The following is a 27,475-nucleotide window of genomic DNA, read 5'->3' as shown; positions in this document are numbered from 1 at the left end:
GATCTCCTTTATAAAGCTCTGTGAGTCTACTGATGAAATGAGCTAGATATTTTTTTGTTATTGTCTTTTCTTCCTCAGTCATTTGGTTGCCATTTGCAGGTTATACTTGGAGTGCGGTAGCCACCATTGCTTCTCTTAGGTCAGTTTTTAGCTTCACTGTGTTTGAGACTTCTTCAGGCAATAGCACCACCTTCAACATGCTCTTTCCTCTTCTCCAGGTGCTGTATGTAGAGATGCATGTCTCTTGTTGAATGAAAGAATCAATATTTGTTTGGCTGGCAGAATCCCAACTATTGCAATTTTTGCCCTATGTTGGTGAAGTTGGTGTGCATAAGAGGAGTTAGATGTAAGCACAGCTGTGTTATGGAGGTACTGGTCTCTCCACAGTTATGGACATGTCTAGCCTTTCATTACTGTTATAAACCTGATTATTTTATTTTATTTAAACACTACCTCTTCCTCTGTGCCCAGCTTCACCAAAACGTATTCAATTCACTTCAAACTTCTGACTATGGAGCACAAAAGAAACAAACGTTTTGGAAAACCTTGTGCATGGGAGTGAATTAGACAAAGCATTCATGATTTGATGGTCAGAAAAAAATTAGATGTTTAACTGTTTGAAAATGGTTCTAATTTTTTTTAGGTGTTGGAGTTTCTCAGTGAAGCTAATGGAGATACATTTGTGTGGTATTCAACTGGCCTCAGTGAGAACCGTTGCCTTACTGTTTATAGAAAGGTTGAACTACTTTCAGTGGTCAAAGCTGTAACTCTAGAAACATGAATAAATGCAAGTTCAGTGATATTTCTCTCTGTTACTTTCTAGGTTAATAATGCGTGTGGGCTAGAGGTGAAAGTGGCTGGGCAGAGCAACATCAGGAAGGCCACCAGACTGGAAGAGCACAGCTGCCTCTACACCAACTAGGGCTGTTGTTGAGTGAGAAGCATGGAGGAAAGTGGGAACGAGAAAGTGAACCAAGCCCACATTCTCTTTGACAGATTTGTCCAGGCCACAACCTGTAAAGGGACTCTCAAAGCTTTCCAGGAGCTTTGTGATTACCTAGAGCTAAAGCCCAAGGACTATCGTTCTTTCTATCATAAACTCAAGTCCAAGCTCAACTACTGGAAAGCCAAAGCCCTCTGGGCCAAGTTAGACAAAAGGGGAAGCCACAAAGACTACAAGAAAGGGAAAGCATGCACCAACACGAAGGTAAGGAAAATTGGTCTCCACAGAGCTTTCTCACCTTAGCCAGTAGAGATCTTCTGCCTAACTTGATACTGTGACTTGTTTGCAGAATGTGCAAGGGCAGTGTCTGGGTAGGGGGGAATATGTCCTCAGGCTGGAGAGGTTTGAGGAAAAGGAGTTTCTTCTTTGAGTGATTGCACATTTCCATTCCACTGTAGATGTAGATATGCATGTGTCCTGTGTATAGATGTTGTACAGTTTTTTCCCTCTCCGGTACCTGTTGGGGTGGCTGGAATACCCTCTGTTGCTGTTATAAGGGGCAGAGCTACCCCTGGACTCCCTCAGTTCCTTCTTACTGACTATGACCGTTGTCAGAATGATTCAGGCCTGTTAATTCAATTGCTTTGCTCCCTCCTCTTCTGTATCTTGAGCCTGTTTACCAATTTGTTAGTTACAGTTAGTGTTAGACAACTTGTAGTGCTAGGTTTCCGTTTTTGGTCTGTTTTGACCACTTTTTATCTTTCAGTACCAGAACAATGCTGCGTTCACCAGGGTTTTAAGTCTTGCTGGACCTGCACGAAACCCATGCCAGTCAGCGACCCACACCCAGTCTGTTTGAAATGTTTGGGGTAATCCCATGTTAGTGACAAATGTCACATTTGCAAATGATATCCCCTCTCTCCAAAAAAAAAAAAAAAAAAAAAAAAGGGGGGGGGCGTGTCAAGGCTTAAGTGCTTGCTTTATAGAGGCAACACTTCAGCATCCATCAGAGTTGTCACACAGGGAGAGCATCCCAAGTACATCAGCTTTGGTACAGAATGCTCCGCTGGAGATGTCTGCAATTTCTTGTACTAAAGAAAAGGCTCAGGCCTTTCTCAGGTGCAGTTCCTCACTTGGCTGTGTCAGTACTGCAACCAGACAGAGGCACAGACCTGAAGAAGTGCTCAGGGAAGAGACCCCATCCTGGGAACACTTCTCATCTCCCAAGAGGGGAATCAATGCCTTGGGAACCTGGGCCAGGTCAATGGAGCCTGTCTCCTGGAAGGCATTTGCGGAGCCAATGGATGGTGCTGATCCCAGCAACCCTGGAGGCATATGCAGCCGCAAGAGGCTTGCTTAGCTTCTCAGTACCAGTATCGCCAGCAGGGGATACCCTGCCACCGATACCCATGGTTCGTATCTCGCCTCATCCAGATCCTGCAGTGTTGTTACCCAAGCCTCCACAGAAGTTCATGTCTAGAGGAAAACGTCCCATGATTTCCCTGATACTGCTATGCCCAGGCTCAGGCTGCCTCTCACCAGTCCAATCTGGATTTGCACCTCCGTTGTCAGAAGCATCTGACTCTTCTTTCTCAGACTCAGAGGTGAGGTCCTCTGAATACAGGACTGGGAACGTACCCCCCATCAGAGTCATTGGGACCCTAGGCCAAGCAACAGTCCCAGCACTGGGATTCTCCTAAGGGTCAATGGCCCAGGCAAGGATGGCCATGTGATTGGCCATTCTGGCCCCACCACTGGCAGTTAGGACTTCCCCATAACCATCTTGCTTGTGGTCCTGGAGAGTGCACCAGTGGCATTGGCACCAAGAGCCTCACTCCCCAGTATGGAGACTGGTACCGTGCAGCCAGAAGCCACTCAGGCATTCTCCTTGCCGCACGCCTCAGATGCCTGTTGCTTCCTCATCCTCATCACCAGATGAGTCTGTTGAGCCGTCAAATGACTTGCTACCACTAGACAACCACAGAGCTCATCAAGGTCTTTTAAAAAGAATTGCCTCTGTACTTCACCTTCAGGCAGAAGAGGTGCACAAAAGCCCTCACAAGTTAGTAGACATCCTGGTATCAGTGACCCCAGCCAGGGTGACTCTACCAATTAGGCAGACACCCTTCTTCTTTGCCCCCACAGCAAAGCAAGCTGAGAATAGATGCTTTGTCCCTAGTAAAGGGTTGAACATTTTTATTCTCATCCCCCCAGGGTTCTCTTGTGGCAGCTGCCAGTGAGTGGGAAAGACTGGGACAAAAAAGCTTCTACTCTGAAAGGCAAAGACTCAAAGAAGCTGAATCTGTTTGGTCACGAGCTTTATTCCTCAGGAAGCCTCCAATTCAGGATTGCAAACCGATAGCTTTCCTTAGTTGATATGACTTCACCCTCTGGGAGAACATTATGAAATTTAAAGACAAGCTATCAGAGGACTATAGACAAGAATTAGCAGTAATGACTGAAGAGGGTAACCTGGTTGCTTGGACTGCTCTTCAGGATAGTTCGAATAGCACAGACTCGGCTGCTTAAACCGTGACATCAGCTATAACTATGAGAAGGTGTTCGTGGTTGCAGTTGTCTGGGCTACCTTTAGAGGTCCAACAGATTATCTAGGACCTTCCTTTGGAAGCTTCCTCCCTCTTTTCAGAGAAAACAAATGACAGGCTTCAGAGCCTTAAGGATTCCACGGCAATACTCAAATCTGCTGGGCTGCAAACGCCAGCATCAAAAAGAAAGCAGTTTCATCTGCAGCAGCCGTACAGACACCAGGGGTTTGCGCCCCAATCCCAAGATCCACTGAGGAAAAATGGCAGAGTTTATAGGACATACCTTCCACTGCCCTTCTCTTCAGCATCAGTAGGATCATCCACCTCATCCAAGCAGGCATTTTGATGGGTTTGTCACGTACAGTGTACTAGTTACCATAGCTCCATCTGTTCCCCAGTGTTCATTTACCAATCACTTATCACACTTCTTAAGTGCTTGGGCCCACATAACTTCAGATCGGTCATGGACCGGTCATGCGTAGTGGAACTGGGATATGCCATCCAGTTCAATTTGATCCCCACTTTCTCATCCCTCTTTAGGGATCACTCTCACAAGATTGCCCTACAACAGGAGGTCCAATCTCCCCTTCAGGCAGGGGTCATAGAGGAAGACCCATTATACCTCAGAAGAAGAGCTTCTTTTCCCACTACTTCCTGATCTCCATGACAAAAGGGGGGTCTCAGACCTATTTTAGACCTAAGGCAGTTAAACAAATTCCTGAAGAAAATAAAATTCCACATGGTTTCCCTAGCTTCATTTATTTCTTCCTGGATAAGTGGGACTTGTACACTGTCCTTGACTTAAAGGACACTTATTTTAGTAAGGCTTTTTGATACTGTCTTGTATGACTGTCTCATAAACAAACTAGGGAAATACAACTTATATGGAGCTACTATAAGATGGGTACATAACTGGCTGGAAAACCATTCCCAGAGAGTAGTTATCAGTGGTTCACAATCCAGTTGGAAGGGTATATTGAGTGGGGTCCCGCAAGGATCAGTTTTGGGTCTGGTTCTGTTCAATATCTTCATCAATTATTTAGGTAATGGCCTAGAGAGTAAAGTTTGTGGACGATACCAAGCTGGGAGGGTTTGCAAGTGCTTTGGCGGTTAGGATTAAAATTCAAAATGATCTGGAGAAATGGTCTAAAGTAAATAGGATGAAATTTAATAAGGACAAATGTGAAGTACTCCACTTAGGAAGGAACAATCAGTTGCACACACACAAAATGGGAAATGACTTCCTAGGACAGAGTACTGCAGAAAGGGATATGGCGGTCATAGTGGAGCACAAGCTAAATATGAGTCAACAATGTAACACTGCTGCGAAAAAAGCAAATATTATTCTGGGATGTATTAGCAGGGATCTTGTAAGCAAGACGAGAAATAACTCTTCCGCTTTATACCGTGCTGATTAGGCCTCAACTGGAGTATTGTGTCCAGTTCTGGGTGCCGCATTTCAGGTAAGATGTGGACAAATTGGAGAAAGTCCAGAGAAAAGCAACAAAAATGATTAAAGCCTACACCTATGAGGGAAGATTGACAAAATTGTGTTTGTTTAGTCTGGAGAAGAAAAGACTGAGGGGGGGGCGATGGACGGACATGATAACAGTTTTCAGGTGTATAAAAGGTTGTTACAAGGTGGAGGTAGAAAAATTATTCTCGTTAACCTTTGAAGATAGGACAAGAGGCAATGGGCTTAAATTGCAGCAAGGTTGGTTTAGGTTGGACATTAGGAAAAGCTGCCTAACAGTCAGGGTAGTTATGCACTGGAACAAATTGCCGAGGGAGGTTTTGGAATCTCCATCATTGGAGATTTTTAAGAGCAGGTTAGATAAACACCTGTCAGGGATGGTCCATTCCACAACCTACCGTTCTTCCCCTGTGTAGTGGAGTCTGTCTGGCACGAAGGAAATGTGATGGGGTTGGAGGTCAGCTTAGTCCTCTTATACCAGTACATAGTAGCGTGTGGCAGCTGAGGGCACTCCAGCCACCCCGACAGGTACCACTGAGGGGGAAAAATATCTCCAACATCTGTGCATGGGGCGTGCGTGTGCCTACAGTGGAGCGGATATGTGCAACACATCTCAAAGAACAACTATTACAGAAAGGTAGATAACAGTTATGTCATCACTTTCACTATGAAAAACCAAGAAATTTTTACAGTTCTACATCTACGTTCTGTGTGCTTATAGTTCTACATTAATTCATTTTAAAAGGTTGGTATATGCTGTACCTAAAATGAGAAGTTTCTGCTCTAAGGCTGAAAAGAATTTTTTAAACAAAGTTGTAAGGAAGAGAAAATCACATACTGTGCTATGTTTTTCCTCTAGTAATTAAGCTCTCACAGTGCAGTTATCTGCATAGAATCATTTTTCAGTAATAATACATTTAAATATACTCCTGAGTTATTTTTTGTAAATGATCATGCAGTTTCTTTTAAAAAGGAAGATGAGAAAGAGAGGAGTATGATAAAATTAAGAAACTCAAGACGTTAGAATGGGATTATGTCTTGCTTCACCCACCAAGAGTGAGATGTTGTTTATTGCTATGTATTCACCTTCCCCAAGGAAGCTGTCTCGATTAATTCCAGTATTACAGAAACTGAAATGGAAGTAATTTCTGTTAATGTGCAGTCAGTGATCTGAGATCTAAATGACTGAACTTTACCTACCCATTTGGGTATTAGAAGGTTATTTCAGTTTCTCTGTTTGTTTATTCTATTCTGTTTTTATAGGGTTGGTAATTAAAGGCTATAGTATAAAATATTTATTGTTATTAGTGTTAGTATGTGTTCTTGAACATATATGCACAACTCTATAAGATTTGCTGTATGCCTTTAAACAGATATCCCTTGTTGGGCTATTTGTGTGTAGAGAAATGCAATGCCCATTTTTTATTTACATAAAAGTAAACTTATAACATTTTTTACTTTTACCTAGTTTCTCTAATGCTGTTAATTACTTGTCTCAGATTCTGATTCAATCACCCATTAAGGGCTTTTTTTTATGTATAACATCTGAGAAATGACCATAGTTGTACTATAAATAGTGCTCGAATGAGTGCTGTTTTATAATGTTTTTATATTCCTGCTTTTCAATACCATTTGCAGTCAACTAGTTAAGAAAGCAAAAAAAAAATAATTTTAAATGGGGAAAAAACCTACACTGAAGTTTTCCTTAAGTGTTAAGATTTTACATATGTTAAGTCAGGACATTTATCTGTAATTTCTGCAATAATTTCAGTTCTGTCATATTGTGCACACTCAGTAAGGCCAATTTTTAGGAAAGTTTCAGAACATCCAAACTGGGGTGAATTTGAGGGGTTCAGGTAATCAGAAGCCTGGGTGCTTTGAAACTGAAGAGGGGTGCTAACCCTGTGAATCTCAAACTTGCAGAGCTAAAACTGAGAACTGTGCTGGATTAACGCCAAAAACTCTGCAGATGCGTGAATCCAGTCATTGCAACATATAGCCAACATTCAGCTAATCAGAAAATTAGGGTTTTAGAGTATTAAAGCAAAGAGTTGCACATGGTGTTTTGCTCAAACTTAAAATACTGGCATAAGCACTAAAAATGTAATGGGGTTGTGTCACTGTGAGAACCACAGCTCAGAATGTCTTTACCCTCCTTGTTCCTGAAAAATCTCAGCTAGAGGATATGGGGGAAGTTGTGTATAATGCACAAAGTTGTTGCGGTTGTTCATCCTAATTCCCACCTCAAATTTAGAACATGTCACTTTCTCCCATTGTACAGCTTCAGTTAAAGTCATGTTGGATCCTCCTTATAAATCCAGTGGCTCTCCTGTAAGAATGTCAAGAACTAAGTTTCTGCATGAGGTCTCAACCTGGAAAGGGATTGGAAGTGTGAGGAACAGAGATGATCAGTTTAAAATCAATTGCTAAAATATCTGAGAGATTTCTGAATGACTCTTAGCTTAGTAATAATATTTTTTAATAAGTCGTCCTGTGATAGCACAAAAATGGACATCTATCAATATATTAGCAGATGCCTTACATGCTACATCCAGAATATCTAAATGCTCAAGTATGACCTAAACTTGTATTTGAAAAAAATGAGAAGCAGAATTTAAGAAAAATGGATCTTGAACTTACTAGGAAAAAATTATTGATAATTAATATACAGGAATGGTCTGTGGACCTGAATTTATGAGCCAGCCAGTATAAAATAATTCATTTACTCTCTTGGATCCTATCATGATTACTTCACATTGGGAGTGTTATCAGAAAAATAAAAGTTGGCTGTGTGAATGTGGCCATGCTGCTTACATCATATTTATTCCTCTTTGGGTCTGCCATTGTGAAAAGAATGGAGTTGTCATTAGCTGGACAAAGATGCAGCGGTACATCTACTAGGTCATACTTATTCTCTTTGTAACCTTGACAGATGGAATAAAAGATAGTTTTTGAGAATTCTGGTATCAAGAAAGAAACCAATAACAAATGGGGAAAAGCTTGCCAGATCCTGATCTAGGGCTTTTTGCCCTATTTATTACAAGTGCTTAATAGGAAAAAAATCTTTCAATGAGTGAATTTGAAGTTTGACTTAATCTGGAACACTTAATGTTTTGGGCTGGGCCTTCTTTCTGGTTACCTGAATTGTTTATTTGATGGGTCTTTTGGTCTGGGAACCTGTTGTGATGCCCTTCTTTTTTTGCTTTCATAGTTTCAGATCATATCTAAGATCTCTGCCTGCCAATGAATAACACTTATCTTGCACATTATAACTACTGGGTATCTTGCAACAATATATAGAGCAGGCATTGGTCTTATTCTTTAATTTGTGTGTTAATTGTTATCTTTTTATAGATGTAGCCTGTACTGTTTGAACTGGTATGACTTTAGTATTCTTAATTTATAATTACAGTTTCACTTAACTTGCAAAATGTATGCACCAGCAGTAGCTGGTTAAACATGGTTGATTGTAATGATTGACTAGTGAGACCTCAAAAAGCAAAAGTCCATGTTTTAATCAGCAGTTGGGGCTCTGATCAATCTCTAGCACATTTCAGAGCTGCTCAGGGAGTATAGGAGATGTCCAACCTTGAAGCCCCAGTAAGGCCTAGAAAATGTTTACATACCAGCCTAAGATGTATGTCTGAATCTGGGTTGTGATCACGCCTCATTGAGGTAAAATGTATGCAGGATCATTGAGTCTATCAGCTGTTTTTTTGTACTCAACAGAACTCAATTCCTATGTTTTCAGGCAGAAAAGTAATATGACAAAGGTAAACTGTTTAGTACAAGCCACCTTGTGAGCTATTTGGGCTACAAGGCTTCTCTCAGGTCATAGGATTGCTCTCTGGGTAAGTAATGCCAATTGGCCATCTTGAGGTTTTTTTTAATCCTATTAAGACACCATGGTGCTCTGTCTGTTCAAAGATTGCTGGCTTTGTAATTATGTTAAAGTTACTAGTTACTTTCTCTCAGTAGTAATAGTGCCTGTGGGTTGAGTGCAGAATGAGGTGGGAAGAAGAGAGAACTCACAGCAGAAGTAGGCTTGAAGGAAAATGTGTCCTGCTCAAAATTGTCTCGTCAATTAAAGAGGAGCTGTGTCTATGCTAAATTTTATTTCCTAAAACTTCCCACTGTTGTTGCTTTGGTGGTGGCAATGATAGGAAGGTAGAGTAAACACAAATATGAATTTTTACTGCAGTGTTGCCTGGTGCTGCTCAGAATGGATCTTGATGAGCTAGTGGTTATAATGCCAGCGGCCCCAGTGTCTTGTCTATGCTAGTACTCTCACCATTGCTACCACTGGTGCAACTCCACGACAGTGGGAAGTTTTAAGGAAAAAGCGTAGTGTAGGAAAGGCCATTGGTAGTTGCCTCTTAAATGGCCAATTCAGGCTTTGGGAAGTAAAACAAGAGAAAAGGGCTAAATTACCTGCTCTAAGGAGGGAAATGCGCACAAACTGGGGCATGATCCTTTGGAAATCTTGATCCCACCCAAATTTTACAAAGATGGAAGATACCACTTGGCACATTTCTTAAATGAGAGTTGAAAATACACAATTGATTTGTTTGCTCCTCATCACTTCCACTGGAGTAACATGCTTGCTTTAATTCTGGCTGTAGTAACTGCATTAACAGAGCACACAGATGACATCAAAAGGGTTTGTGTCTGGTAAAATCCCAGCATGTGTTGCAGCTACAGGACGTTAGGACCAAGTGAAGTGCCTTGTGCTGCTTTGAAATTGTGGTAAAAATATTTTTTTATTCAGATCTGTAATTTTGCTTTGTGCTGTTTGTCTTGCAGTGTCTCATAATTGGGGCTGGACCCTGTGGCCTTCGTACAGCCATCGACCTGTCCTTACTGGGAGCCAAGGTGGTGGTCATAGAAAAGCGGGATGCCTTCTCCCGCAACAATGTGCTGCACCTATGGCCATTCACTATACATGACTTGCGGGGCCTTGGCGCCAAAAAGTTCTACGGAAAGTTCTGTGCAGGGGCCATCGACCACATCAGTAAGTAAAAGCAGCTGTTATCCACACATCTGCTCTCACTTCTCCTCAAGGAGAAGGTGGGAGATAGCACGTAATGACTCACTAAAACTTGACCTTTGGCAGTAGCTCCTCTGATCTGCTCTTTCTCTGTAATATGTCACTTTGATGAAATTCAGTCCTATTTTTTATAGCATCGTTTGGGCCAGACCTAGACATGGGCTAAATGTGGGGCTGTAGCAGAACCTGCAGATGACATCACCCAGCATACACCTATGATGTTGCCATGAACCCTTCTTTTCTACTTTGAAAAGTAGACTTGGGGAACCAACCCCTGTTCCAACTGATAATTCTCCAGATTCTTGTTAAATGGCCCAGTCAGACCCCTGCAACTGTCACACTAATCTCTTTCCGTGGATATGTGAGGCAAGTTGCAGAAAATGGCCTAATATTCGTGAACATCACACTTCACATATGGCCCTGCAAACCCAAAAAAGTATAAATAAAGCTATTGTACTCCTGGTACAGGCAAATGTAAGACAATTTCACATAAGTTGTAATCTATAAATTTGGAAGAGTGGAAAGGAGTGGTGGAGATGGATTCACTACTTAATGTTTTTAGGAAAGTGACTGAGGACAAGGAAAGCTGCCTGATTGGGTAGAAGGTTAGGAATCAAGCCACAGAGAAGATAAGATAGATTCAATTTAAATTAGGGAACTGATGCCCTTTTAAAAGCATAATCAGCCTGGTTCATAATCAGCAGGGTAGCATTCCATCCTTTCTAATCATGTATTGGGCATGTCCCCTGCCAGTTCCTTTTAATAGTGGGGATGTTTTCTGCCAAGTGGTGACCCAACAAAGCTGGAAGATAATGAAACAAATCCTACCTAGCAACAGATGATAAACAGGACTTAGCCTCCTGTGTAGGAAAAAGGTCTAGCTCTTGCTTTGAAGTGATACATAGGACTGACAAAAGACCTTTGGAACTTTGATCTTACAGATGTTTTTCTCTTTCTAATTTCTTATTATTTTTATTCTTTACATAATTATACATACACACACACGCACAGCATTCCATCCTCTTTTGTCTCTTCCCCTTCTGCCCCCCATGCCACGCTTGAATTACAGCAGTTAAGTGGAATCCTGAATTAGCCAGCAGGGTTTTCCCTGCAGAGTAGCAAAGTGTCTTTATCTCCTGCAGTATTCCTCCAGGCCTACAAACTGCCTACCTCACCCTAAGAAGCTGTGTTAGCTCTTGAAGGAGCAAAAGGTGAGGAGCTTAATGCCCTGCCACACTGTTTGTGATCAGTTTCCATGAACCCTGAACCACAACTCTTGGGATAGGAAGGCAGGTATTGGATGAATTTGCCCATTGTCTGGGTGTTTGATTTGTGTGTGTACATTGCCTTTAAAAACATCTTACAAAATGCTTTCTTTCTAAAAACGATCTGAAGAGGCTGATGTAGCAACTGGTGCTTCAATAAGATCTGTGCTGATGAAAATGTATAACACGGGTAGATTTTGTCCTCATACAATATTACTTTATGATCTGTCTGCTGTCCTGCAGGTATCCGTCAGCTCCAGCTCATCCTATTGAAGGTTGCCTTGATCTTGGGAATAGAGATCCATGTCAATGTGGAATTCCAGGGACTTGTCTATCCCCCTGAGGACCAGGAGAATGAGAGTAAGTAGAGATTAAATGAGAGTGGGGAGAGTAAGAGAGTAAAATGGTGATGTGCATGCACACAGTGCTGCTCTTTAGACTGAAGGAACAGACTAGTTTAATCCCAATAGGTTTTACTTTCTAGTACCCAAATTTGGTGGTTCTTTCTGGTCCCTCTGGATATTCACTGGGGGTTTGCATGCGTTCTGTGCTCCCTGTACCAGAAATTCTTCAGTAGCAGTGTCTGTTGGTCTGCACCTGCACCCTTCTTTTCCATGTGCTCGAAACCAAGGGCATAAGGGGCAATGCAGGCCAACCACCTCTCCAATTCCTACTCTGCCACAAATCCAAAGAGGATCTGAGCAGAGGGGAAGGAGGGTGGGACACGAAGACACATGGGAACCACACAGCTTGAAGAACTCTAGTTACTGTAAGGTATAAATAACCTTTTCTTCTTTGAATGCTGTTCTATATGGCTGTTCACTGTAGGTGAATCCCAAATAATGATTATTGAGGAGGCAGGTGCAAGGAGGTGCTGTGAACCAAAGGAAGCATCTATAGCAGATTGCTGCTCTGTAGATCAGAGAGTGGGATTCCTTGCAGAGAAGTCATTGAAGCAGCTTGAGCGCTGGTAGAATGAGCCCTGACAGATGGTAGTTTAATTACAGATGGTTGGTGGAGATTATGGGGGTCTGCCCTGCCCTCCATTGTTTTTCCAGGGCACTTAGTGTGACCAGGGTTCTGGGTTTCAAGCCCAGCCTAGCCTGCCTTCAGGTCTTCCCAGTGTGTGATTCTCTTGAGAGCTGCCTTGGGGGATCATACATTCCATCAAAGTGTGAGATCTGCCACTCCTTTCCCCTTCACACCAGGCAGTCTCTGGAATTTAGACTCTGCAGGCCTCCATGAGGCCCCTATCAGATCTGAGACCCTTCTGTTTTCCCTCTTATTGGCTGGAGTCTCTGGGCAGTGCCCCACCAGTAATGTCATTTTCCAGCTCAGAATCCTCCAGCAGCCCCAAGGACTCCACAAAACAAAGGTCTGAAGAGGGAAGAAGAAACACCCATATAAAGAGACAAATCACAGCATAAGACCTTCAATAAAAGGATTGCCTTTTCCTCAGCCTTAGTACCAGGTGAGACTCTATGCCCCAGAGCAGGTTTGCCTAGAGTTCACAGGGAACACAGGCCAGCACCAATGTACTGGGAGCTTCCAGCACTCCAAAACATCCACAAAGGTGTGTAAGGATAGGAAGGAGAACTCACTCACCATACCACACCAAGGCCTGTGCCCAACCCCACCCCAGTATAGACCAACCTGTATTAAAGAACCTGGCCAGTTCTCCTTCTTACAAATCTCATTACATCCTCCTTGGGGACCTGGCGATTTACATAGATCCTGAGTTGCCGAAATAGTAGGACTCAGTTCTAGTGAGAGACACTGCTACACCGTTCCCCTATTATTTGCTGGGCCGTGGATGCTCTGGCATTGTTGAGATGCTACTTTCTGAGGCTCCACCTTCACAGTCTCCAGGCTTGGCTGAGAAAGGTCTACACTCTGAGCAGAAACCCACTAGACAAAAGTCTCACTTCCTCAGTGTCCTAACATCACTCACCTAGTGGGAGAAGAAGGGCAATGTTTGTGTAGGGGTTTCTTTTGTTCCCATGCCATCCACAAAGACACTTATTATAGATGCCTCTGTACTGGGCTGAGGAAAGCATCTGGACAACCGCATAGCTTTAGGTCCCTGGACTCCGCAAGAATCTACGCTTCACATCAATGTTCTTGAGCTTCTGGCAGAGCACAAAATGTGCAAGAGGTTCCTGCTCTTCATCCAGCCAGTCATGTCCAGGTCAGGTCAAATAACATGGCCGCTGTTTATTATGCAAACAAATGGGAGAGCAAGCTCTGGAATTGGTGAACACAGCATCAGATCACTCTATATGCAGTGTACCTACCTGAGGTAATGAACTAACTAGCAGACACCCGCAGCAAGCATTTTCACAAGGGGAAGCACGACTTGTTATTGGTCCAGCAGATTTTTTTTGCCATGGGGATTCCAATTCCCATCATGGGAGCTCTTCGTAACCCCTGGAAGCAAGAAGTATCCGACCTATTGCTCTCAAGACTCACAGGGGTATGCCTTCTCAGTGCAATGGTCAGACCTGCCGATGTATGCTTTCCCTCCCATTCCTCTCCTACCTCACATCCTTGGAAAGATCAAGTGGGACAAGGCAACAGTGATCTTAATAGTGCCATGGTGGCCGTGACAGTTTTGGTTCACCACAGCTGGGCAGATGGCCTCGTGCCCATGCACTTGCCTATAGCTGTCTCCTGGCCTACTGTCACAGAACGGAGGCAGCTCCAACCATCCCTCCTCCACATACCTCCATCTGACAGACTGGTTGTTGGATGGACAGCAGATTTAGAGAGAGCTTCCTTGGAGGAGATCTAATCCATCCTTCTCAATATCAGGAAACCCTCAACAAGAAAGTATTATGCTACCAAATGGAAGCGGTTCTCCCTATGATGTCAGAAGTATCATATGCCTCTGGAGAAGTCCAGAATTCCTCTTATTCTGAATTGTCTCCTCTCCTTTATGTCATCGGGCCTATCTGTCAGTTCACTACAGGTACCCTTAGCAGCTATCTATGTCTTTCATTCTCCAGTAGGGAGCTCGTCTGTTTTCACCTACCCAATAACAGTAAAATTCTTAAAAGGCATTGTGAGAAAGTTCCCACCAGTTTCAAAATGTATGCCTGCTTGGGATCTGAACCAGATATTATCAGAGCTTATGAACCTGCCCTTTGAACTCTTGGCTTTCTATTCCTTCTTACAACAATCGATGGAGGTGGTCTTCCTAACAGCGATCACCTTGATGAGGAGAGATCTGGCTTTCTGCCTGGACAGACCAAGGCCCTTTAGAAGATCTCTGAGGCTCTTCATCGCCATTGCTGAGGGGATGAAAGGAGAGGCAGTATCTTCTCAAAGACTCAATGGATTTACATCTCCATTCTCTTCTGCTATGAACTGGCAGAGCTCCTCCTCCTCTCTCTACCAGAGCTCAAGCTATCTCAGTGGCTTCCCTGTAAAGAATCCCACTCTTTGAGATCTACAAAGCGGCAACCTGGGGCTCTATTCACACGGTTACCAAGCATCGTGCCTGCCTCAGCTGTGGATGCTTTCTTTGGTTCAGCAATCTTGCAGATTGTGGTACAGAGCACTTCCTCACCCCTGTCTTCTCAATAATCACTGCTCGGGAGTCACCCACAATGAATATTCAGCTCTTGGAGAAAGGAAGTTTACTTACCTTATAGTAACTGGAGTTCTTCAAGCTGTGTGGTCCTATGGTTATGTGTTCACATCCTGCCCTCCTTCCCCTCTGCTCAGATCCTCTTCGGATTTGTGGCAGAGTAGGAACAGGAGAGGCTGTCAGTCCTCATTGTCCCTTGTGCTCTCAACTGAGGACATGAGGAGATGAAGGTCACAGATTTGGACCAACAGACATAGCTATTGAAGAATTTCCGGACACGAGCACCTGGAGTGCATACAAACCCCCAGCAAATACCCATAAGGATCAGTACTTGAAGAACTCCAGTTACTAAAGTAATGTAACCTTCCTTTCTTCACTTTACAAAACTAAAAGTACATAATGCATTCTGCAAAAATGGACCAAAATGCTACAGTTTACAATAGTTCCTGCAGAATTTTGGCCCATTGCGCTTACAGTACTGTAGAACTTTTTTGTAATAGCAACCACTTGCATGGCATGCATTCTAGCTATTTAGGATCCTGCAAGTTTGCCATGGATGTTGTTGGCTATCTTGTTTCTGAGCAAACAGATCATGTAATGTATGAAAAAGGACTTTGAATCTATTGGGCAAAGTCTTTTTCAATCTTGTAATACAGAGAGCCTTACAATGATCTCTCTAATATAGTGTTATACCCTTTATGTCCTAGTTCCATTAAACCCCATTTGTCTAAATGCTTTGGGTAGATTGTGGCTGTTTGGGATCCTGTTAAGTGAAACAATATGTACACTAAGCTAAGATCTTACTACAGGTATTTTCCAGATGGAGTTGGGGTGTACCATAGTGGTCCTGAAAAGATGCTACTACCACCTGTGGTTATTAACTGTATAGCCTCCCAAGCCAGGGATATGAGAAGTGGATTGTGTAGGAAGTGAGAAGTGATTCCCATGCTCGCTTTGTTAAATGTCTGTGACTGTAGATGCACCTAATATATTATTAACTGAGGGTTTATCCACAGGGATAGGCTGGCGTGCACAGGTCCACCCGAAAACACACCCGGTGTCAGAGTATGAATTTGAAGTGGTTATTGGAGGGGATGGCAGGAGGAACACTTTAGAAGGTAATGGTTCCTACTGTATATGCTGTGGAAAGCTTTCCGCAGCACACACTTAACAGTGGAATTGTCTGTATTTTAAATGGTCACAGCAGAGATGAACAAAAATATTTTTCCGTCTGAGCTGCACTCCAATCTCTTTCCAAATATTCAACAGTTAGAAAGATTGTAAAGAATTGAGAGAGGAAACATAAGCTCCCCAGTAACCCTCAGGAATTCAGTTGGCCAGTTGTACCCCCATTCTCTCCCCCAGTCTCTGCATCTTCCTCTACAATCAAAGCAGCAGGTATACTGGGTTAGATTACTTTCATATTCTCTATTTTCTAGGTTTTAGGTGGCCTAATCTTGCACTTGCAGCACCTCTTGCTTCTGAGATAAGATGGGGAATTATTAGGCACGTCAGTGGGGTGGTTGGGAATGATATCTTAAATCATTGCTGCAAAACCCATTGCATTGTGTGGGATGAAGGTGAGTCATTTGGATATGGTCAAACTTTTCCTTTTTTCTTCAAAGATCCACATTTTATTTTCCTGGTGAAGCAATTTGCAAGAAAAGTTTGTATGGCTTCCACTGTAAAGAAGAGTGTCTGTAGCATCTGACCCCTTCCATCATATCCTGGTTTGTGGCAGGTTGAGCCTTCTCTGGACTTGAACTGTTTCATTATCTCTGCTCTGTCCTGTTCCTAGGGTTTCGCCGGAAAGAGTTCCGTGGTAAGCTCGCAATTGCTATCACAGCAAACTTCATCAACCGCAACACCACAGCCGAAGCCAAAGTGGAGGAAATTAGTGGTGTGGCCTTCATATTCAACCAGAAGTTTTTCCAGGATCTGCGAGAAGCCACAGGTTTGTGAACAATGTTCAAACAACCAGAGGTGAATGAGTTTATCTAATTAATAATTTTTGACCCTCGTCTCGTTAAGCTGCCTTTTTTTTCCACCAAGGCATGAATGAGTATCGTGGCCCTTGATCCAAAAAGTACATCGCTATCATCTGTCCTTCCTGTCTAATTTTCTCCCACTTTCTCAACTGATTTGTTCCAGCTTATTCTTCAGCTGCTTGTCATTGGAGAGCTGTGTTTTTTAACTTTTGGACATGTGGGTAAGCAATCCCAGCACTCCATAAAGGAACTAGGATGCCATGTTTTCGCTCTCTCCACCCCACCTTTGAAGTCAAGTTTAGGAATATCAAAACAAGTTCAGGCCCACTAGGGAGGGGGAGAGATGTCTGTGTGTAGCTAAAGGTTCAGTTTTTGAAACCCCTTGAAAGCATGTGAATAAAGTGCTCAGTGCAGCCATATAATGGTTCTCTCTGTTGTTAGGGTTTCCAGCCCATGTAATCTCAGTCTGTTGTATACTCCTTGCAGGTTGGAGCTCATGTGCACTATAAGAGACCCTCTGTGCACAGACCTCATTTTCCTATGAGCCAGGAGGGCTAAGCCAGAGCATTTCCAAATGATGCTGTGAGCTCTTGTACTTCTTATAACATAACCGATTTAGTATTACTGCATCCCTGTCTTCTGTCGTAGGTATTGACTTGGAGAACATTGTCTACTATAAAGATGACACTCACTACTTCGTCATGACTGCCAAAAAGCAGAGTTTGCTGGAGAAAGGGGTGATACTGCACGTGTGTATTACATTCTTCCAAAGCTCCTCCATATTAAATGTATGAAACAATCTGGCCTTGGCACCTTCGGAGAAGGGAGTATATTTTTTAAGGGAATTAAATAAATTATCATTTAAAGTATACCTGGGCATATTGACTTCTCTTTAATGTTTTGAGACAGGCCTCTTTTAGGACATGGCCTGCAGGATTTTTAAGGCAGATATATGACTAGCGCCCTGTTAGAGGAAGCAGATTGAGTCCTTAGGAAAGGATTTCATCCTCTTCTCTGCACATCCCCCTTCAGAACTGGGGCTTCCAGACATAGGAAGTTTAAATGTCCTGCCAACCCATTGACTCCTTCAGTGACTCTGCCTCATTGGTGGAAGTGAAAGAACTGGGATTGTGTGAAGAGAGCTTGCGATGGAGCTTTACCCATTCCTCACATTGACAGAAATCAGTTTAATAGTGATTTTGGTCCTAAAGAAATAAGTAGGGCTCTAGATCTTGCATCTTTTGTACGAAAACAGAGCATGGAGGGAAGTTCACAGGAGTTTAACTGCCATATACGCCAAAGGGCTAACATTTCATTTATCCTTGATTTGTCAATAGCTGGATTGCACTGTATAGTCTTTTCTGACAACATACAGGACCAGGCTGTACCTTAGAACTGCCTCCTATAGTTATGTCAAGACAGCTGAATATTATTAATCAATAAGAATTTCTCCAATCAGTTGTTTTACTAGCCGGCCTGCTAGTGGTTTGGGCCCATTGTGGAATATCTCACATGGAATATATCACTCTGATTTGGAGGAACATGATTTGAAATAATATATTAGGGGAATCCTGGATATCTGCTTTCAAATCTTAGTCCAAATAAACATGTACATATTGTACGTTAATTGCTTTGCTCAGATGCCCTCAACTAGCACACACTAAGCTTGGTTTAATCAAAATCTAAGCCCAGACATGCTTCCCTTATAGTGAAGTTCAAAGGACTTCAGCTGGATGCTTTCACTGAGGGCATGTCTACCCAGTGAGGTAATGCATACTATGGGCCAGGGATAAGGAGGAGGGGTGATTTCTAAGACGACTAACATGTAATGCAGTAACTGGTCCATGAAGACCCTGCTGGTGTGCTCTAAAAGTTCCATAGTGCACTTTAACATAGTACTGTTTCAAACAGCAGTATGTTAAAGTGCACTAGGGAACTTTTAATGTGCACCAGCTGGATCTACATGGACCAGCTAGTGTGCGACACAGTGTGCTTTAGAAATCAGTCCTCTGTAGCCTGCATTCCTGCTTTGTGTAGACAAACTCTTAATCTTCACTGTTGCCAACTTTAGCATATATGCTTTCCATTTGTAGTGTGTATGCTAAACACCCCTGCAACCACTGTGCTTGTTGGCACTGCCCACTTTTTTGAATTTTCAAACCTCTGGTATGATCATATTGCCTGTTGGATACTCAGGAATGCTAGCAGGGAGGTCTCTTTTCAAAAGTCAAAGTCTCTTTTCAAGAAGAGTTAGAAACATTGTTTTCTCTTAGAGGCCTAGACACTAGTGAACTTGAAATAATTTAGGGAAAAAACCTAAATCAGTGGACTCTGAGGAGTCTCAGAGCCTACAGAGTGTAGATTGTCTGCAGATACCATACTTAAAATCCCCTCTCCCCACATGGCTGTTCTATTCTGACTCTTCTCTCTCTTGATAGGACTACGCTGACACAGAGCTGTTACTCTCACGGGAGAATGTGGACCAGGAGGCTTTGCTCAACTATGCCAGGGAAGCAGCTGACTTTTCCACCAATCAGCAGCTGCCATCACTGGACTTTGCCATCAATCACTATGGGCAACCAGATGTGGCCATGTTTGACTTCACGTGTATGTATGCATCAGAGAATGCAGCAATGGTGCGAGAACAGAATGGCCACCAGCTGCTTGTGGCACTGGTTGGGGACAGTCTGTTAGAGGTACGTGTTAAACAGCTCACTCACTGTGTGAACAGTGAATGGAAGAGATCATCCCCCCATCGCCACTGAAATGAATCCAACTTTCCCTTTGTGCTGTGAGCGTTTTATCACGAGGAAGGCAACTGCTGTTTTATATCATAAAGTGCAAGGGGCAGGGGCAAGAAGTGTTGGGAAAACAATGAGTATTTAGCATAGCAGTGACCTTGCATACGAAGCTCAGTGTGCAGAAACCTGCTGAAATTGCATCTGTTCTACCTGCTCCTTGTTTGGCAGCTAGAATCCCTAAGGAGCCCATGCAAGCACAGCTAATAATTAGCATACCGTAGTTAGTTTGAAATATCTGGTTTTTTAAGAGAAGCTCTTAGCAGCTCCAGGCTAGGAGTCATTGTAAGGAATAATGGAACACTAGCTCTGGATGAGCTCACAGCCAGTTTACCATGCATTTGGCCTCCACTAGCCCAGAAGGAACCAGAGTCTCAAGCTAATCACTGAGCTATAATATCCTAACAGGCTGCCCTCCAAATATGTTGTTGGTATCATTTTTAATTTCCTCTTCCAAATGACCTATTTTTTTTTGCCTCCCCCTCTTTATTTTAATTTAATTTTATTTTTTGGTGACCTATTACATCTAGCCATTCTGGCCGATGGGAACTGGAATAGCCAGGGGCTTTCTGGCTGCCATGGATTCTGCTTGGATGGTGCGAAGCTGGTCTCAGGGAACTAGCCCTTTGGAGGTCCTCGCAGAGAGGTAATAGAGGATTATTATGGGAAAATGAGTCTAGTTGTAACTTCTGATCTGAATACAGAATGATTTGGAGGCAGAGCTAAATGGAAAAGTAATTGTGCTCAGAAGCTCACTCTTCTGACCATCCCCTCCAATTCCTTATCCTGTTACAGATGTGCATCCAGAGTGGGGTGGAGGGAGCAATCCTTGTGTCTTTAGTGTTACTGGAGGCTGCCCAATGAAGTGGTTTGATTTAAGGGAAAGATATCCCAAGAAGCTGAGGGAACTGACCAGAAGCACCACCATGTGAAGGTCGGGATCACACACTCGCACACTGGTGCTCAGCTGTAACTTGCTGTTCTGGGCAGCACAGATCCAGTGGAATCTATTCAGAGAGAATAGAATAGCGCCTGGTGTGCGGTGTGGCTACTCTCTCTACTGTTTAAAAGCAGATTAAGGAATGGAGAATATTTTCTTGGTGGTTGTTGGGATTGTATTAGCTGGAGAAAGTGAGTCTGATCAATTACTTTTAGCCTTAGCTAGGCAGTTTAGGTGAGGAAGAGCTTAGATGCCATGGTGATAGGTGCCTTTGAAATACCTCGGAGACAGAAATTCATGCTAATTCCAATTGCCTTGTAAATATTTTCCCTGTTTGTGTTTTTGTTTTATTTGGAGATAAAGGTCAAAATTTAATTCCATACTCGGCCTCTACATTCACTATCTTATTTTAACATTGAAACTACAGCTTGCTCTCTTTTTTGTTGTTGTTGTTTTTGGGTTGGATTGTTCCAGATGACACAGGAGCATAGAAATGGTCTTTACAGATCAAATCAGAAGTCCCATCTAGGGTAGAATGATTTAAATCACTGGATTTTTTTTTTTAAACAAACAAAACCCTAAAACTCACTGATTTAAATCAAAATGAGGCATTGTAACACTAATTTGAAAACTTGTGCAATTGCAGGTTTAGATAAAATGTCACTATGGCATTTTTAAAATTCCACTGTTGGTGAAGTATCTTATCTGAATTTTAAAAAAACTGCTGTATTAAGATACATCTCTTAAAGAGGTACATAACTTTATGCACATGTTCTTAAAATTGGTGAAGTATCTTATCTGAATTTTAAAAAAACTTCCCACCTCTCTGACTCCTGTTAAATTAAAATACAAACAGCTTAGATGTTTAAGTTCTGTATCTTACTTGTTTCATATCTGAAGGGATTTGCTAATTTGAGTGTTCTAATCCCCTGAGTTCAGGAGGGTCTTGACTTTGAAGGTGGTGATGATGTCTCTTTTTCTCCTACTTGCTGATCTGAAGTTTAGTATTTTTTCCCCAGGGAAAGCATTTACAGGTTGCTGCCTCAGACCACCCCTGAGAATGTGAGTAAAAACTTCAGCCAGTACAGCATCGATCCTGTCACCCGGTATCCCAATATCAACATCAACTTCCTGCGACCAAACCAGGTAATTACACTGGCAGTATCTTTGACAGCATGTGACCTGTGTCATCTTCATGTAGCTATTGGTCTTTGTCCGAGGTTCTCAGTTGGGGTGGGAGGGCAGCACAGCAAGCCTTAAATAAATGCCAGATCTCAATGCCACTCATTCACATTTGGCCCCCTTTTGCTTTGTCATGGTGGAGGGGAGGCGGGATCAAACTTGAGTGAGTGGCGTTGCCAGGGCCAGGAACGGGGTGCAGTGTTGTGGGGAGAGGGCCCCATCTGTGCGCATCATGCCGTGCTGAGCTCCTCCTAGCAGTGAAGCCAATGGACCGGAGCAGGGAGCCAGGCCAAACCCACATGACAGGAGCTGCATCTGGAGTGAGTGTAGGGCAGGCTCACTCTCTAGCACTCACCTCCACTCCACACTGGGCCAGGATAGAGCCAGGCTCAGCCCCAACCCCGCAGGATGGGAGCCAACATTGCTTGCATCTTGGTGCTGTCCATGCTGCCTGTGCTCATAGTGCCAGGTACCGCCTTGCCCTGCACCCCAGTGCCCTGTATGCTGCGTGCATGCATAATGCCAGAGAGCATCCTGCCCTGCGCCGCTCCCTAGTGCCAGGCACTGCTCCCTGCCTTGCACTCTAGGTGAGTGCTGGGTCGGCTTGTGCTCAAACCCCAGGTCCAATCCCTGGGACAAGAGCTGCTGCTGCCCAGGTGGGGGGAGAGGTGGGCACACAGTCAAACCTCCCTGGCTAGGTGGCATAATCCTTCCTACTGATTTAAAGGGAGCAGGGGTCTACGTTAAAAAAATGTTAAGAGGGGGGTTGATTCAAAAGAGACTGAGAACTCCCTGTCTATATGAATATTTAAGGAAATGACAATGGCAAGCAAACGCTGGAAATATCAATCAGACTTAAAACGCTGTACTGTACCCATTTTCCTTGTGATTAGGTATTGTAGAAGTCTCTAAACACTGTTCACAATCATGTCAGTTGTGGCTCTGTACTTCTCTGGATTTTGGCAGTTTCAGCCATGCCGACAATATATTTTTTGTATTTCCTTTGTATTAACTTAACATACACTCAGTGGCTGCAAGTCGGTGCCCATACTAAGATGGATATTAACTAGACAGCATCATTAAGAGCTTTTCCTTGGGGTTCTATGGCTTTTGGGAGAGAATTGTCTGCTGTGTGAACGTGTAATAAAATAAACTTTTATATAAGCATCCCTTTCTTGCTTAAGGGGGCCGTGTTTTGTGTGCGTGTGTGTCTGCACGCTCATGTATGCCTTTTTTTAGAAAGGGAATTTAGGTAGCTCTGGCCTGAGGAGATGACTTCTCCTATCATATTGGCTTTTGATGAGAGAGACTATTCTTTCTCCCCATCCATTCCACTTCCCTCAACAACAACTACAAAGCATTCTGCTCTTCTTTAGGACTTGGTGTGTTGGCCATTTTTAAGCCTTTGCACTCTTACAGGTGCGCCACTTGTATGACACAGGAGACCTGAAAGACATTCACCTGGAGATAGAAAACTTGGTGAACTCCAGGACACCGAAGTTGACCCGGAATGGTAGGTCCTAGTATTGTTTCACTTCATTGCACTCTTCCAGAGCTTGGTCAATGCACAGAACATACAGAGAGGCCCCTTCTGTTTACAAAGCTGTCTCATTAATTCTTAGCTCAAAAGCTTGACTTTTCAAACACAATTCAATTTTCAAACATAATTAAAACTTAAATATATTAGTTTTACCTGAGTTTTCCTTATTACAATACACTTTCAGATTGTGAAATGTTTGTTTCAGAGAGGAGTTTTGGTCACCTGCTTGATCCTGTAGTGGAGTTCTTATTTCAGGTGTGGAAAACCAGCCTCAACTTGGTTTGGCAGTGAAGCCAAAAACTCTTTAAGTACAGATAAAAATAATAATGGAAAAGGAGAAAATTAATTGGAAAAAGAGAATTATTTTTGTAGATTTCCTCTCCACTCAAGCTTTCTCCTTTTGAAATCTTATTTCTTAGTTTGACTAATGAAAGCAATTACTTTATTTGAATTTTCCTCATAATATAGCAGCTCTACTGGTCATAGGGACATCACAGCTATAGGGTTCCCTACTCTAGGATTTTGGAGTCTAATTACTGAGGCAATGCATGGCATGAGTTCTAGGAATTAAGTGCCTTATGCTAAGAACTGGAATGCTGTCTGGTCAAGCCATAACCTAAGGGATTCGTTGAATCTCTCCCATATAATGTCTTGGATGTCTGAGTGGTGTTTGGTGTCTCTTGGAATAGTGCTTCATTCACATCTGCTTGTTTTGTTACTTCACCTTCCTCCTACTGGTGTACAGTTGGGTACAGTCTTCTGATCTGTTCTTTGACTTGCAACCATGCCATTCTGCGTTATAATCTTGTCACATCTCATAGCTAAATAAGGTCAGGACCGGTCAATGATTTGATGGGAGACCTTTAAAGTAAATGCAACTGTTGCAGAAAGGTGTTGGCAATTCTTCTGTCTGAAACAATATAGCAGAAGATTAGGGAGCACCATGCTATGAGCAATGCCATATTTTGGATCAGACTTAAATCAAAACCTTGACCACTTTTGGTCATTTAAAATTTCCTGGGACTTTCAAAAGAGCCAGGGTGATCTGTCCAAATTACAGCTTGGGTAATTACTTTCTAGCAAACTAAAATTCCCCATTCAGTCTGAACTACATATTGTATTATTAGTAATTTCCTGCCCTAAAAAACCCCAGTTGTATAGTGTTCTTGATGCAGGAAGCATGCTGTTGCACCTCAAAGGAGGCTGCATTTCAGTAGGTGAGTGATTCCTATAACATATACTTCATGAGATATACTTGGAATTCTCATAAGTGAAAAATGCTAAATTACAGTTTATTAAAAATGTTGTTTGTTTCAGAGTCTGTAGCTCGTTCCAGTAAACTGCTTGGTTGGTGCCAGAGGCAGACTGATGGGTATGCTGGTGTGAATGTAACAGATCTCACAATGTCATGGAAGAGTGGCCTAGCCTTGTGTGCTATTATCCACAGATACCGTCCTGACCTGATGTAAGTGATTGACTGCTTGACTAGAACACAGGGAGCGGAGAGAATGCTAATCAGATTTTCAACCAATATATGGGGAGGGATTTGCAAATTGTTTAAAGAATAGTATTAGATACAGTACAATTGAGGTATGTGGGGTAAAAGGACTGAAGTCAATTAAATAAGATTCAGTAAAGTCTAGAGGATTGTAATGGTTTGGTGAGTAGCTGGCCACATGTACCATCATTTTATCTTCTAGATCACTCGATCAAATCTGTCCCAAGTTGTTAGTGACCAAAACTCATTACCCTCTAACAGCTATTCAGTAGCCTCTGTGAAATTAGGCAGAAATAGTTGATGGCTTCAATTTAATTTGTAGTGGACAAATGTGCACATCACCTTTATAAATAACCCCCTTGTTGGTAGCTTCTTCAGATGGTTTTTAAATACTTTCTCAGTCCAAGAGGAGAGGTCTCATGGTCTGAATAGACACTGTGTAGGGAAACTTGCACTATCACTGCTTGTGCAGTAATCTGTTCTGAGGATAAGTGGGAGAAGCCATTCCAGCCAGTAATTGGGTAGGAATATATAAAAGTGCACAAATCCTAGAATGGGAGAACATTGACAAGGCAGAAGTTCCATAGTGAAGACTGTGGCCTAGTGGATGGAGTGCTAGTCTAGGATGCAGGAGACCTGGATTCCATTCCCAGCTCTGCTACTGGACTGCTGGGTGACCTTGGGCAAGTCACTTCTCTGCTCTGTACCTCAGTTTCCCCATCTGTAAATAGGGGATAATGATCCTGGCCTCCTTTGTAAAGGGCATTGAGATATATTGATGAAAAGTGCTACATAAGAGGTAGGTGGTAGTATTATAGTGAAAATCTAAAATGATTTCAGGTTCCCAATGGAACATTATCAAAGATAAATTCTGTAATGCTAAATGCTGAAGATGTATTTAAAAGCAGTATCACATGTAAAGCAAGCAAAGTTACTACCTAAATATTCCATTCTGTGTGTCACTGGTTTAGAACACCTTTGGAGTACTACACGCAGTCTGAGGCAGCTTGTTTAAAAAGCCATACATATTGGGGAGAAGTAGAAATACAACAATGACAAATATAAAAGTGCAGAAAAATAGCACTGGTGAGGAAAAGATTTGAGATATATATATGGATCAGTCAAGAGAAATGGTGATCTGAGGGACAACTTGATGTGCCTCCAAATACATAAAAAATGTTATACGGGGAAGAGGAGTCTGCATCTTCAAAAGATACTCCCAGCAAAGAGGGAAGTGAAGATGTAATATTCAAAACAAAAAAAAACCAACCTTCTATGAAGAGAAGTTTAGGTTGACTATAGAGATAATAAAGGAGAGCAGTGAATGGAAAAAACAATGTATCTGCTTCACAGTTCACCAATAACAGGCAGACTATCGTCATCACTGTAACACAAAAAGTATGATGGCAGAATTATTGAAAGAAGGGGGTACCCTGCAGTTTCAGCATTGTGGCTGGAGAGGACTGCCTCTGAAAGTGTTTTTAGAAGAAGTATTTTTAGTCGAGCTTACCTCAATGCATGTCCTCTTCTGTCCTTTGCAGAGACTTTGATTCTCTGGATGAACACAATGTGGAGAAGAATAACCAGCTGGCATTTGACATTGCTGAAAAGGAGTTTGGAATCTCTCCTATCATGACTGGAAAGGAAATGGCATCAGTTGGGGAGCCAGACAAGTTGTCCATGGTGATGTATCTCACACAGTTCTACGAGATGTTCAAGGATTCCATTCCTTCCAGTGGTAAGGGACTCAGAACAAGTATGTTAGATTTGGTGATGGTGGCAGTATTCATGTTTTTCTATGCGTCGTGTCCATACTGGGGTGCTCCACTTCTGTGCCTTCAATCAAAAATTTTCAGCAATAGGGCTTGTTCGATCTAGGCATGTGCTGTAGCTATCCTCGTGCCCCACACCAAGAGTGTATAGGGGTGCAACAGACAAAGCATTCTCAGTTCCTTCTCAACTGCCTTGGCCAGAGATGGAGTGGTCATAAATGTTTGCAGATATCTGCCTACTCATTACTATTTAGTCTTGTCTTTTCTTTTTCTAATTATAGTTTTTATTCTTTATTTAGTTAGTATTTTTTCTCTTTTGGGGATTATTTTTTTCTGTTGGCTGATGCTTTTGCCTCCCATCTTCATCCCCACCCCCTGTGCAGGGTAAGTCCCCTGCCCTCCTGTTTGAAGAAGAATGTTTTATTTTGGGGGCATATTTAAGTTGCCACCTTGACTGGCAGTCCATCATGTTGGTGCTTCCTGCACCTTCCTCGGTACCGCAAGCTTCCATATCTGCAGCTCACCAGGTGCCCACACAACTGCACCCAGTACCACAGGATTTCAGGTTTTCCAGGGATTTGTTTGTTTCCAATCAACCTGAGTCTCCTTTATTGAGCTTAGTCAGACCCCTAGTACTGCAACCTCTGCTGTCTCTGGTACTTTGCTTTCACTGATACCTCCTGATTTCCTGATTTCCCTGGTGTCCATGCATACCAAGAGACAAATCATTACTCCTCTTCTGTCTATTCCTCCATTAGATTATGCAGATGAGAGGTCTTCAAGCTCTTAAATTTCTGTTCAGGGCTCTTATGATTCCTGCCTAGACTATCATCTCCTGAACCTGCTCCATCAAGGGGTACATCAAGGCTGTGATTACCTCAACCTGCTCAGCA

At 42.7% G+C, this 27,475-nt stretch overlaps 1 protein-coding gene across 16 annotated transcripts in view; it reads left to right on the top strand.

Moving 5' to 3' along the window:
• Positions 1-27,475, top strand: part of MICAL3 (microtubule associated monooxygenase, calponin and LIM domain containing 3) — a 252,360-nt gene that overhangs the window by 102,608 nt on the left and 122,277 nt on the right. For all 16 annotated transcript variants that reach the window (XR_010917670.1, XM_067536313.1, XM_067536323.1 and 13 more), the window contains exons 2-13: positions 824-1,207; positions 9,767-9,974; positions 11,519-11,635; positions 15,881-15,982; positions 16,663-16,818; positions 17,501-17,601; positions 19,291-19,548; positions 20,181-20,296; positions 21,610-21,736; positions 23,192-23,285; positions 24,630-24,777; positions 26,352-26,548. Coding sequence is in view for 15 of the 16 variants with exons in the window: in XM_067536313.1 (XP_067392414.1) it covers positions 944-1,207; positions 9,767-9,974; positions 11,519-11,635; positions 15,881-15,982; positions 16,663-16,818; positions 17,501-17,601; positions 19,291-19,548; positions 20,181-20,296; positions 21,610-21,736; positions 23,192-23,285; positions 24,630-24,777; positions 26,352-26,548 (1,888 nt within the window). In the remaining variant the exon portion in view is untranslated. The remainder of the gene's footprint in view (positions 1-823; positions 1,208-9,766; positions 9,975-11,518; positions 11,636-15,880; positions 15,983-16,662; positions 16,819-17,500; positions 17,602-19,290; positions 19,549-20,180; positions 20,297-21,609; positions 21,737-23,191; positions 23,286-24,629; positions 24,778-26,351; positions 26,549-27,475) is intronic.

This window comes from Emydura macquarii, unplaced genomic scaffold (assembly GCF_026122565.2).
Source record: "Emydura macquarii macquarii isolate MOO-44397 ecotype Brisbane River unplaced genomic scaffold, CSIRO-AGI_Emac_v2 contig_3530, whole genome shotgun sequence".
NCBI lineage: Eukaryota > Metazoa > Chordata > Testudines > Chelidae > Emydura > Emydura macquarii.
This window is presented reverse-complemented; position numbering and strand designations above follow the sequence as displayed.